At 35.3% G+C, this 12,898-nt stretch overlaps 1 protein-coding gene across 3 annotated transcripts in view; it reads right to left on the reverse strand.

Moving 5' to 3' along the window:
* The window catches only part of Not11 (CCR4-NOT transcription complex subunit 11), a 94,492-nt gene that overhangs the window by 19,042 nt on the left and 62,552 nt on the right, over positions 1 to 12,898 (reverse strand). For 2 of the 3 annotated variants that reach the window (XM_070109240.1, XM_070109241.1), the window contains exons 2-3: positions 1,915 to 2,339; positions 1,370 to 1,495 (exon numbers count right to left, since the gene is read on the reverse strand). In XM_070109240.1, coding sequence (XP_069965341.1) covers positions 1,370 to 1,495; positions 1,915 to 2,325 — 537 coding nt within the window. In that variant the 5' untranslated portion in view covers positions 2,326 to 2,339. The remainder of the gene's footprint in view (positions 1 to 1,369; positions 1,496 to 1,914; positions 2,340 to 12,898) is intronic. The other variant, XM_070109242.1, reaches the window with a different exon arrangement.

A 12,898-nucleotide genomic window follows, 5' to 3' on the forward strand; every position in this document is an offset into this window, starting at 1 on the left:
CAACAAAGTATTAATTAATGACACTGACCTAATTGAACATTTAATTGAGGGGATCCTGAATTATACTTTACCATCCCAAGCAAAAATGCAACGATTTAAAGACAATCAAAGCGTACTCGAAGCATTTCAAGAGGTGCAGTTGTCTGTTAGCGGTAAGATGTTTTAACTGCAATTCACTACGTCACTTGGCAAATGAGTTTCACAAGCTAAAGCCTGAAAAAGGAGCGTGCCATGTATGTGCGCAGATAGGACACTTCGCAGCCGTTTGTCCAAAAAGGAGTGGGGCTTCAGTACATCAAGTTGATGGTTATCACGATGATTATGTTAGATATATACAGTTTAGTTGTATTAAAGATAGTAAATATAAATCTTTTTTATACGCCAGTAGCTCGTGCTTAATATACTTATAGAAAATGTAAACTCAGAAATGAGTTTATTTGGAATAAATAAAAGTCAACTGAAAGTTATTGGTTTATTGAAATGTACTGTTTTTTGTGACAAAAAAGAAATAGGTTTAAATTTGTATGTTGTTCAAGATAATACTATAATATAATATATCTAATAATTTTGGGAGGATCTTTTCTAAAACTAGCTGAGTAAAATTAACTATAGAAACAATTGTAATGAATAATACTGATGAACGTGATTTTGAAAATCAATGTTGTAACCTACTGAATATTGACATAAAGTGTGTAGATTCTTTTAATGATAACAATGAGATACGATGCGAAACCAAAACAAAATTTGATATGCTGTATAAAAATAATTATTTGTACTGCGCCCGACGATCCAGAAACAAAATCCCTTCTGCAGATATTTTCTAAATGAAAACAATGATACAGAAATAGATACGGCATTTATTTATGAATCTTTGTCTTTAAAGCATCAAGGTCAAGAGACTGTTTCACAGCTTTTATTTCCATATCTGCTTTACGTGCCTCTTCTTTTATTTGCAGCGACTTCTTCTTTAAAGCGATAAATTTGTCAAGCTTTTTATTAATGTGGGCTTGCTTGACTTCATATGCGCTTGAATTGTTTTTTTAAAAAAGCAAGCTTTTCGCTTTCGGCAGTGGGATTCATTTTAGTGGATTTTGTAGCACTACGATTGGTAGATGGTGTCGGATCATCTTTTTCTTTCCCGCTGTCAATGAGCATCTCTTTCAACTCTGTTAACCCTTCATCTGGCACTACATTTCCAAATGAATGAACTGTTGTCAACCAATAGCTTGTACCGACCGCCGCCAATCGATTGCTCTAAAGCCTTGTTCAACGAGTTTTTTTTATATTATGCTTCTGATCAGCAAATAACTATTTGCGTATATAACTATTAATTTATGATGACTATTAAATTTGCTAGTAGTGATCTTACCTTTCCCCGAGAGTTAACCGGTGGGCCCGCAGAGATACGTTTTTGCGTCAATGTATCCCATAGCTTATTTGCTACAACTGTGCCTTGCCCACAATTAGGCAAAATATTTTTTGCAGACTCCTGATGCTGCAGCATAAAATCGCTCATTAAATTATTCTACTGCATGCTTATTTTGTTTGCATTTGTCCTTAAATCATTAGTTATAATTATAATATATTGTATATTATATAAAATTAATAAAAGAAAAATAACTTATATTTTGTCTACAATTATTTATAATTGATATTACTATAACGTTAAACAATTGGTTAACGAGTGACATTTCGATTTCTTCCTACGAACGAATACTCGCTATCGAATGATGTAATTTGAAATTTCGAAAATTTGTATTCGATAACGAGTGCCGCGATCCAAAAACAGAAGATTTACAAGAATTTCACTCGCTAATGAGTGCCGCGATTCGGGCCTTGCTGATTATAATTCACTTTATATGTAATTTGTTTTGTAATATTTCATTAATTATATAATAATGTAAAACACAATACCTTAGATGGAGTTAATCCTATTTGATAAATAAAATTTGTATGCTTCACAACATCTTCCAATAATATTTTTTGCTCCTGAGGTGTTAAAGGTTGGCAAAAAGCAAGATTTAAAAGGTACTTCGAGCACGCATTAATGCAGTTCGAGTTATCATATGATACAATCTCATTGCTATTCCCTCTATTTTCAAACCAAATAAGTTCATCTTCAAAATCCATCAGCGGTGGAGCCAAAGACAAAACTTCAGGAGTAATTGTATTTTTACAGTACACAGTTCCACCCATTGTTGTGGATAAGTTGTCTGTGCTTGACGGGAGCCAATGAAAATTAGTTGATGATGCTAGATAACTAATAACACTCGACACTACGTTAATAGGAAGATCGTTGGTATCATCTATGTTTACTCTTTTCATGATGGATTAACAGTCTAAAAATAAACCGAAACAAAAACTATGCATGAAAATTACCATTTAAAGCTATATACCATATGTATAAGTAAAACATATTATGAATATATAATTTAAGTTTATAGGAATAGATAAAATTTCCAATGAAACCTATATTATAATCTATTAATAGTATTATTCAAATATACGGGTGATCAAGTATGTACATAAATGTACGTATGTACATACATAAATATATACTACATACGAATAGTATTATTCACAATGTCTTTGATTGAGTAAACTTAGAAATCATATGTTTGATAGCCAAGTTCGTTCAAAATGGTTGGTTGCGATAGTCTTTTTATATTCTCGCAACTTGTTGCTACAGAGTATAATAGTTTTGTTCACCTAACGGTTGTTTGTATCACCTAAAACTAATCGAGTTAGATATAGGGTTATATATATATAAATGATCAGGATGAAAAGACGAGTTGAAATCCGGGTGACTGTCTGTCCGTCCGTCTGTCCGTCCGTCCTAAAAACATTTGCTTCTAGTGAATTTTGTTATTATAGCATTAGCGGTTTAGGAGATATGCACATTAAACCTATTAGAGGCGGGACTACGCCTACTTTTAAAAAAAAATTTTGACTGCAGATGCCCCTTCCTAATGTGATCCTGTGTACCAAATAACAGTCTTATATCTTATTGCGGAGCTTAGTTATGGTAATTTATTTGTTTTTGATTAATGGCGTTTTGTGGGCGTGGCAGTGGTCCGATTACGCCCATCTGCAATACCAACCGTCTCACGGTACCAAGAAACATGTCTACCAAGTTTCATAAAGATATCTCAATTTTTACTCAAGTTACAGCTTGCACGGACGGACAGACAGTCACCCGGATTTCAACTCTTCTCTTCATCCTGATCATTTATATATGTGTATATATCCCTATATCTAACTCGATTAGTTTTAGGTGATACAAACAACCGTTAAGTGAACAAAACTATTATACTCTGTAGCAACAGGTTGCGAGAGTATAAATATGATTCAAATATTCACAAAATGGTTCAAATATTTTCTTCAAAACAACAAATACCAACGTCATATACAACGCAACGATTAGAATACGAATTTAGAAACGAAGTGACGATAACAACGACAACAACTTGTAAACGACAACGGAAATAGGGACAATAATGGTAGTAAATATGTAAAAAGTATTTAATATGTTCAGACAATAAATATTGATCTTTAGTTGTGATATTCAGTGTTATGATGTAGTTTTTATAAATGTTTAAAAATTATGGTCATTGAATGGCAAACTGTATGTACTATTTTACCAAAGGTGATATTTTGCTTAAATATTCTCCTGTTCATACCTTACTTGAGATCGGCAGCCAGAAATCTCATAGAAGGTACTAATGAAGTCAGAACGGGAATACAAGTATTGTAGTAAATTAGAAGAGATTCGGAAGCAACCATTTAGGCATATTAAGAATAAAATAAAAGCAACGCCCAAAAATAATGGCAGAGTATTTTGTCAGTTATAGCCTCGCAATGTTTTGAAATTTAAAAAAAAATTAAAAAGTATTTTAACAAATCTGAGTGATAACCAATAAGAGTGACATGATTTAAAAAAAACTGCACTAATTGCTAATGAAATTCAATTTTTTTTTATTTAGTGTGAAGTATAATCGATACAATTAAATTCTGAATAACTTAGTTCAAATGGACTCGAGTACTTTTTCAATATTGACTTTGCCAAAGACCAATGACTTCAAATAACCCCACAAAAAGTAGGCTAATGGTGTTAAATTACAACTTCTTGGAGACCATTCATTGTCAAAATTTCTTGAAATTATGAAATCTCCAAACTTTTCTCGCAAAAGTTCGGTTGTTGCACGTGACAAATCGTGCGCACATTTGTTGGAACCAGATATTGTCAAGATCAACTTCCACCAATAGCGGCCATAAAAAGTTAGTTATCATCGATCTAAATCAAACCGCTCTCCATTGACAGTAACGGTGTCACCAGCTTTGTTTCGAAAGAAGTACGGACCGATGATTCCATCAGAGCAAAAATTACGCCAAACTGTCAATTTACGTGAATGTAAAGGGTGTTCATGTATAATTTGTGTATTTTCTTCGCACCAGAATCCACAGTTTTGCTTATTTACCGCACCATTTATCCTAACCGTAACGACCAAACATGGCAAAAGCGCACGAAAAGTTGCAATTAGAGAACGATTATTTTGATAATGAAATTAAATAATTTTTAAAAGATGTTCTTGTGTATGTCGTTCCATTATGAAATTGTAAACTTAACGGAATACAATCAAAAAAAAATTGACAGATCATGACATATTAAAAATGGCCGAAACGACACTTAGAAATCATATCATCCCTATTGAAAAACCCGATATATTATATTTAATACTTTTAACATATCCGGAGTTCACACGGCGCTTCTCAAACTTACAAAAGCTTTTTGGAATTCAAGGTTTTTTTTTAACAAAGTAAAGTGGTTCTCTACTTTCCTTTATTAAAAAATGCAGGGTTAAAATTGCAACCCGTGAAAGTGTGAAAACCAATCAAGCTTTTTGTCAATAATTTGCTGCGTTGCTCATGAGCTTTTGTGTTGTCAATAAACCTTGCATGGTTTCCGGTCGCAGTAAGCATCCAAGTATAAGATGACCAATTGTTGTAATAAATCAAATTACCAAGCATTATTATTAAGATATTTGTGTCAGATTCTATAGTAACACTATTGGACAAGTCTTGGTACAATACAATAACAAAATGATGTACAATATACATATATTGCATTTAAACAGCTTCATATTTCGTTATCTTTTATTGACGGATACTAATATTGGTCGAAGATAACATCATTTGATTGTCCGAGATATTTCGTGACCATTTGTAAAAATTATTTAGAAATACCACCAAATGTTTTTGGCACATACATACATGCTATGCATTGTCACTCGAACATTCTGGCGTTCGTTTTCGCCACACTGCCCTTCACTTAAGTCTGATCGTCCCGATTAGACATATTTGCGGCACCAAACGCTGCAAGCCGTTCCAGGTGAACTACCTTCATTTTATTACTAGATCTTCGAATGGTCTGTGTGCGATAGACTACATCGTTGAGTCGTTTAATAACCTAGTATAGTACACTTTAATTTGGGAGATAGCCCTTTCTTTCGTTATGAGTTTTATAATAATACCTAATCTCCTTCAATAAAACTCTTAGAGTTCATTGCCTTGTCGTATTTTGCTTTCATTTTATCGCTCATAATTATGGTGCGCTGTCTCACCATAGCATGTATATCCCTCATCTCGTCTTCTAGGACGCTGTTGACGGCCTTAGCCTTCCTTCCTCCGTTAGCGTTAAGTCCAAGCTTCAAATCAATTGGTAACTAAAGATCATTACCAAAAATTACCCATGCTCGTCCGTTGTTTCAAGTACAGCAGTCCGATAAGCCATCAGGAACAAAGATATATAGGTATTCCAATTTTTTTGATACTTGTCCACAACTTATCTTAAATGTTCTTCCAAAATTCGATTGAATCGTTCTACCATGCTATCGAACTGCGGATGAAATGCAGTTGTACAGTTAGAGCTGATTCAAAATACGTATACTTTCGGCCATTTGCTGAAAGAGCCATGACTACCAAAACATATTTGTTTCCTAACATCCATGGCAATTCGCTGAAACGGAGCACCTGAATTGTGCTGCTTCATTTAGCCATGACTCCTGCACCTCGGCCTTTTGGCTGCAATGCAGTCGGCACAATTGGCGATCTTCTCCGTAACTGGTTGACGACAACCAATCCAATAAAATCTTTGTTTTCATTTATCCAAGGTTTTAGTGATTCTCACCAAAGCTCGAGATCTTTGCCTATCTCCGCCTTCCCATACGCGATGCAATCAGTCAGACACAAATTTTAAACAATTCCTTTGTGCCCAACAAGCCTTTGCGACTGGATTTTCGGCAGCTATTTCTCGTTGGACGTTTGTTTATCTCCACTCCATGTATTACACATTTCAAATCTGGATCTTCTTGCTGACATTTTAGCAGTTCCTCCGGATCTCAGTCTGGAGCTATTGGCATTAATCGGACTTTGAATTTTCTCAATCCACCGTGCCACGATATTTCTGGGTTCCTCAATTGTAGAAGCCATTTTAGTGCTGCATGACCTGTCCTTACCCGAAATCCCTCGCCATAAAGGTGCTTATAAAAATGTTTGATGCACTTCACGAGTAATTCCCCCTACACAATAATTTCTCTCTGGTTTGCTTATTGTCTGGTTGTAATACGCAACCACTTTCTCAAGCCCATCAATGACTTGTGATAGAACTGATCCTACTAACATTCATATCCAACGCGGATTTTGGGACCGGGTATGCTAACATTGGCGCAGAACTTAACCGTTTTTTTAGAGTTTAGAAAGCCACTTCCTGTTGTTTATTCCAATCAAAAACTCTGCTCTATTTCGTGAGTTCATGAATACTAAAAAATTGAAGGAAACGACGCAAGTTAATGTAAATTTTTAGTAGTGGCCCAATCTTTTACTGGCTCTATCTTTTCGTTAGCTGAAGGAACACTTCCTCGGGCTCAGCGTTAGACCAGTGCTAGCTATTCGTTGGAAAACTTCTTCCAGGTTATTAAGGTGTTCATCGAAGCTTTTATCCAACACGATGATATCGTCGTGGTATACCAGATCATTCTTCCAGTGCAATCCTTTTAATACCTGGTCCATAAGTATCTCAAAGGTAGCAGGAGCGCTACCGCCTTTCCTTTCCTTTCTTTGTCTTCGTTTAACTCCACTTGCCAATAACCACTTTTCAAATCGAGTGTTGAGAACCATTTTATGCTTGATAACGAATCCAGCGTGTCATCGATTTTAGGAAGTGTTTCTTCGTTACATCATTAAACCTTCCATAGTTCACACAGAACCTCATTTTTGCCAACTTCTTCATCACAAGTACTACAAATGAACTCCATGGACCCGCTGATCGTTCCATTTTTTGCCGCTTTTGTTCAATTCACGTATAAGTAAGTTTAGTGTAGATTAATATCTGGCTTCAATAACCCACAACTTGTTTGTCCCATAACCGCAATATATTTCAGCCCAAATAATTGCTTCTGATTTTAGTAGAATCTGCTGGCTCTCTGTTATTAATACTCGTTCAATATTTGTATAAGTGTTTTCTGTTTTCCATGTCAACCGCCTTTCTAATGCACCCAACAACGTTTCATAACTACTAAACTCGCAGTTTGGAATGGTTTATAATATCTCCGATGCAGATCCTTTTAATGAAACGAACAATGCAGCTGACTTATTTTTAACGTTCAAGTTATTTGCAGATGTTGTTTTTTCGAATTGAAGCTTAAAAACATGGAACGGAACTGTGACATCAAAAGATGAAGGTTGTACCTTGACAGAGGCTATTGACATAATTGGCCGAATTAATTGTAGATCGCGAAGACGATCTTTCCATTCATCCACTTCAGTTTTAATTTTATCCCGCTCTTTTGAAATCTGTGAGCACGTTTGCGATATCCAGGTACCCTGCTCTTTCAACTGTGAGGACACCTGTGCTGATATACGTGCATCTTGCGCTGCGAACCGCATATCTAAAATATAATTATATATTATATTGTAATGGATTTCTCAGTAAATAATCTATCTTGTAACTCACACTTGAGTTCGATCACTGGATTATTAAATAAAAGTCCCAATTAAATGGCTATACAGTTATTTTTATTTCTAATTCCAACAACTTAGTATCTGTTATGCTGCACAATTCGGCAGCCCTTATATATCATACATAGTAGATTGTTAGCAAAACATTGCCGCTCGAACATTCTGGCACCTGCGAATTTCGCTGTCTAGTTGACTCTTGCAATTTAAACGTCAATTCTATTTAGTTTTGCCATTCGTATTCGCCACAATACTTTAGCCAAAGTTACTAAAGTGAATTCTTCAGAAGGTGGAATATCAATTGTTGAACAAATTGATTTTGATCTACATTTTCACAATATGTTTCCTGAAGTTGAATCTTGCATAAGTAGTTTTTGAGCTACTCAAAATTAGATTAAACACACAGAACTACTTTTTCCTCTAATATTTCTTAGGATTTCCATAAAAAGGGTTGGGTTGTATACTGCGACGCAGAGGGTAGTCAAAATTCAAAATTTTTCTTCAATAATCTTAAAGTGGATATGTTCTATTCAAATTGGGTAAGGTTCACATGCATAGTTGTGTTTAAGTCCATCTTAATGTGCATAGATATATAGTAAATAATGACTTGAACGAAAAACGCCAAAAATAAACACAGTAATATAAATAATAATATTTATTTTATTCGTTCCACTGTAGGTATGATGGTGCAATGCCGTCAAGGTTGTCGTAATCTTGCATTCCATGAACGTTAGTTGTTAGCACTAGATTTACCAGACCAGTCATTTTGACTTTGGGTAATTTAAATTCAAAATTTTTATTACATATAACATTTGCTTTCCGAAATGATGTTATGACTTTTGTAACTATAAATAGAGAATGATTTTCCGAACTTAATGTTACTTAATATATGTATATTAGTAAGAAATATATTTTTTGTTATTGACACTTATACCAATACCAGTCAAAATGACTGGTGCCTGTTTCTATGAAGGAATGTTTGTTCCAAGAGAATCACCAGAGTTTTTTTGGTAAAATCAGGTTCCATAAGGTGGCCATTGGTGTTTTTGAATACAAAACACAACAGAGTAAGTATCTCTTGATTAGCAGAAGAACTTGCTTCAGAATATCAGACTTCAAGGCAAAATCCACACTGATGTAGCAACTACGAAATGCAAGGTTTCTGTACGCAAATGGGGTCAAATAGGATACTGCAACATCAACAAGACTGTTTGCAACAAAGGCAAAAAAGTCTATGTGGAAAGTGTACACAAAACAAAATCTACATACATGTGTAGAAATTGTGAGCGAAAAACTATAAACAATTAAATGTTATGTTATGTCTATAAATCCATTTAGCTATTACAATTAATATTGTTTAACTTTTTTATAATTTTTTAAGAGAGGATAAAGACTTGAAACCACAATAGCCATTTCTTTTTATACATCAGTTGAATAAGCGATACACAATTTGTATGGGAGCACCCAGCATCTTTAAAATGCTGACACTCACTACACTCGCGTTTAAAATTATAAATAACAAGTAAGGAAGGGCTAAGTTCGGATGTAACCGAACATTTTATACTCTCGCAAAGTCAAATGGTATACTCGTTTGAGATTTCTTTGTGGATTGACTGATATTTTCGGTAGAAGGTCAACTATAGGCACTGGGGTCCACATATTTAGTACTTAGGGGTTTGAACAGTTTTGGTTCGATTTAGACAATTTTTGGCCGCAAGGTGGCATACTTTAATTGCATTATTCACGCAAAGTTTTACCCCGATATAATCATTGTTACCTGATTTGCATAGTGGAAAGTGAAAGAATCAGATGGAATTTAAAATAGTGTTATATGGGAAATAGGCGTGTTTGTAGTCCGATTTCACCCATTTTCGCACTATGACATAGAAACACGAAAAGAACGTTATGCACCAAATTTGGTTGAAATCGGTTGAGGAGATCTCAAGATATGGGTTTTCACCTAAAAGTGTGCTGTGCCACGCCCACTGACTAATTTTGAACGCGGTTCCTATAAAGCCAACTCATACCATCTCAGAGATAAAATTTAATGTCTCTGGCGTGTTTAGTGCGTGATTTATCGCGCTTTTAGTAGTTTTTAACAGTACCGTTATATGGGGAGTGGGCGGAGTTGCCACCCGATTTCAACTATTTTCACACCGTCAATAGAAGTGCTAAAAACATTTGCTTCCAGTGAATTTTGTTATTATAGCATTAGCGGTTTAGGAGATATGCACATTAAACCTATTAGAGGCGGGACCACGCCCACTTTTAAAAAAAAATTTTAACTGCAGATGCCCCTCCCTAATGTGATCCTGTGTACCAAATAACAGTCTTGTATCTTATTGCGGAGCTTAGTTATGGCAAGTTATTTGTTTTTGATTAATGGCGTTTTGTGGGCGTGGCAGTGGTCCGATTACGCCCATCTGCAATACCAACCGTCTCACGGTACCATGAAACATGTCTACCAAGTTTCATAAAGATATCTCAATTTTTACTTAAGTTAGAGCTTGCACGGACGGACGGACAGACGGACGGACGGACAGACAGTCACCCGGATTTCAACTCGTCTCTTCATCCTGATCATTTATATATATATAACCCTATATCTAACTCGATTAGTTTTAGGTGATACAAACAACCGTTAGGTGAACAAAACTATTATACTCTGTAGCAACAGGTTGCGAGAGTATAAAAATGCGATTTTGCTCGTTTACAATGTACAATATTTTATTTCATATAAAAGCCAGTTATTATTATTGCTTTTAATACATATCTGGAAAGTAATATTTTAGGCCGATGCCGATCGACGGGTTTATAATCGGCGAGAGTAGCGCACAGGATCGTTGTTGTCGAAAAGTTAATCTGACGCTTAGGCCCGTAGACAAAAACAAAAATATAAGATGCTTTCGGAGTGGTGTCGTGTCGAAATGATGAGTTGCGCGCAAGATCGCTATTTTGTCAAAAGCGTATAAGCGAATGTTGATGTGGCGCTCAGGCCCGTAGACGATAAGCGAATGTTGATGGTATGTTGTGTTGTCCTGTGTGGTGTGATTTCATCGGGTGGTGAGAACCTGTGAATGTTCTCAAGTGTGGTGTGTTGCATTAGAATGCGCCAGTTGTCACCAGAGGGAGTGGTGGTATTGAGGCTTAGCTAATTTAAATATCCTGGCCCCCCAGTCGAATATTTTGCCTAGTTTTACACATATTTACTAAAATGGCATATGTATTTATTTCGGCATACTACTTCTGAAGTAGCCGAGGGCGCGGGAGGTCACATGGTAATGGAGTAATGTTATATCCATATTGACCTGTAGTGGATAAAGCGGCTTTGGTTTTTAAAATATTTATTATTTGATCGAGTAGTTGAGGCTTTGTAGAAGTCTTCACAATACTGATCTTCTGGGGTTGTAATAGATATAAGGGGGCGTTTCTAAGTCCCGAAATTTCCTTAATTGTGAATTAACGTATTCTATAGAGTTTTCGTTAACTTGAGTTGTTGATGTGAAACTGGTTCTGTAACTAGTCCACTTAGAATCCAACCAAATATGTCTTGGTTATAGCCCAAGGTTGAAATTTTTTCAACACCTTCAATCATTATTTGCGGTATAAGGCCGCTGCCTACTACTGTATCTATTTGAACGTTGGTATTGCAGTTGGAATCTGCTAGCTTTAGGTGTGAAACCTTTTGCCAATGCTTGCTATTTATGTGATAGCTTAGAAGTTGCGGTAGGATTATAGCATCTGCTACAATTCGCTTATCCACTTGGGGGGAAATTAATGTAATGGGGCAGATTTTGTGTGAGTTTTGGACTACTCTTCCGCCTATTTCTGTAATTTCAAAATTCAATTGCTTTGATGGCAGTTTTAGACTATTTGCTGCCCTAGACGCTATAAAGGATATTAGTGATTTTTGATCTATTAAGGCTCTAAGTTTATAGAGTTCTCCTCGATGTTCGATGGAAATGACTGCTGCGGGTAGTAATACCCAATATTGTTGTGTAGCGTTTGAGTGTTTTGTGTCTTTGAGCAACATAGTGTCTTTTGGCAATTTTCGGGATTTCGCACTTCGGGATTTGCTGTTGCAACTAAGCCCGTGGCTCTTTTCATATTTGCGCTGTTTAGGGGTGAGCTGGAATATGTGCTGTAATGAAGCATTGAATGATGTCGTTTATGACAATAAACGCAATTAAATTTGCTTTCGCACACTTTAAGTGTATGTACATGTGACAGAAAATTTGTACAAAGTCGTTTTGTTTTTACAAAATTATTTCGGTCGATAATATTTTTTGAATTTCTCGCAAGATTTGAGCTTATGCTCCGCAAGATTTGAAATTTACCGGGAGATCTGAGTCGTCAGATTCTACGATTGCGTCATATGCAGCTTGGAGACGTGACCAAAAATTATCAAGATTGTCTTTTTAAATTTCTAATACCGATTCAGAATTGTGCTGAATCGGCGAAGATGAAAATCAAGTGCAGTATCGTATTAGACTAAATTAAAATTCCTCAGTGTCAACTGATGGATAATTCAGGAAATATCTTCGTATATATAAATATGTGAACGAAAGCTCTTTTCAGTAAATAGAGTTTTTCACTTCGAACAAAATTAATATTAATTTCCATAGATATGTATAACCGCAACTTATTTTTTGTTAATTAGCGTTCTTAATTTGAAATAAATAACTGAAATACCCGGATTTAGTTGTTATAGATACCGGTTTGTATTTATTTTTAAATTGAATTTTTTTAACAATTTATTGACAATTTTTTATTTATTTTTGTTTTTTATATCCTTATTTAGATGTATATAGTAGGTACACCCTAGTGCGTGGACTTGTAGGTATGTATATATGTACTTGTGCTATTGAGAGCTCGTTGAAGAGAT

Source organism: Bactrocera oleae, chromosome 4 (genome assembly GCF_042242935.1).
Source record: "Bactrocera oleae isolate idBacOlea1 chromosome 4, idBacOlea1, whole genome shotgun sequence".
NCBI classification, from domain to species: Eukaryota; Metazoa; Arthropoda; class Insecta; order Diptera; family Tephritidae; genus Bactrocera; species Bactrocera oleae.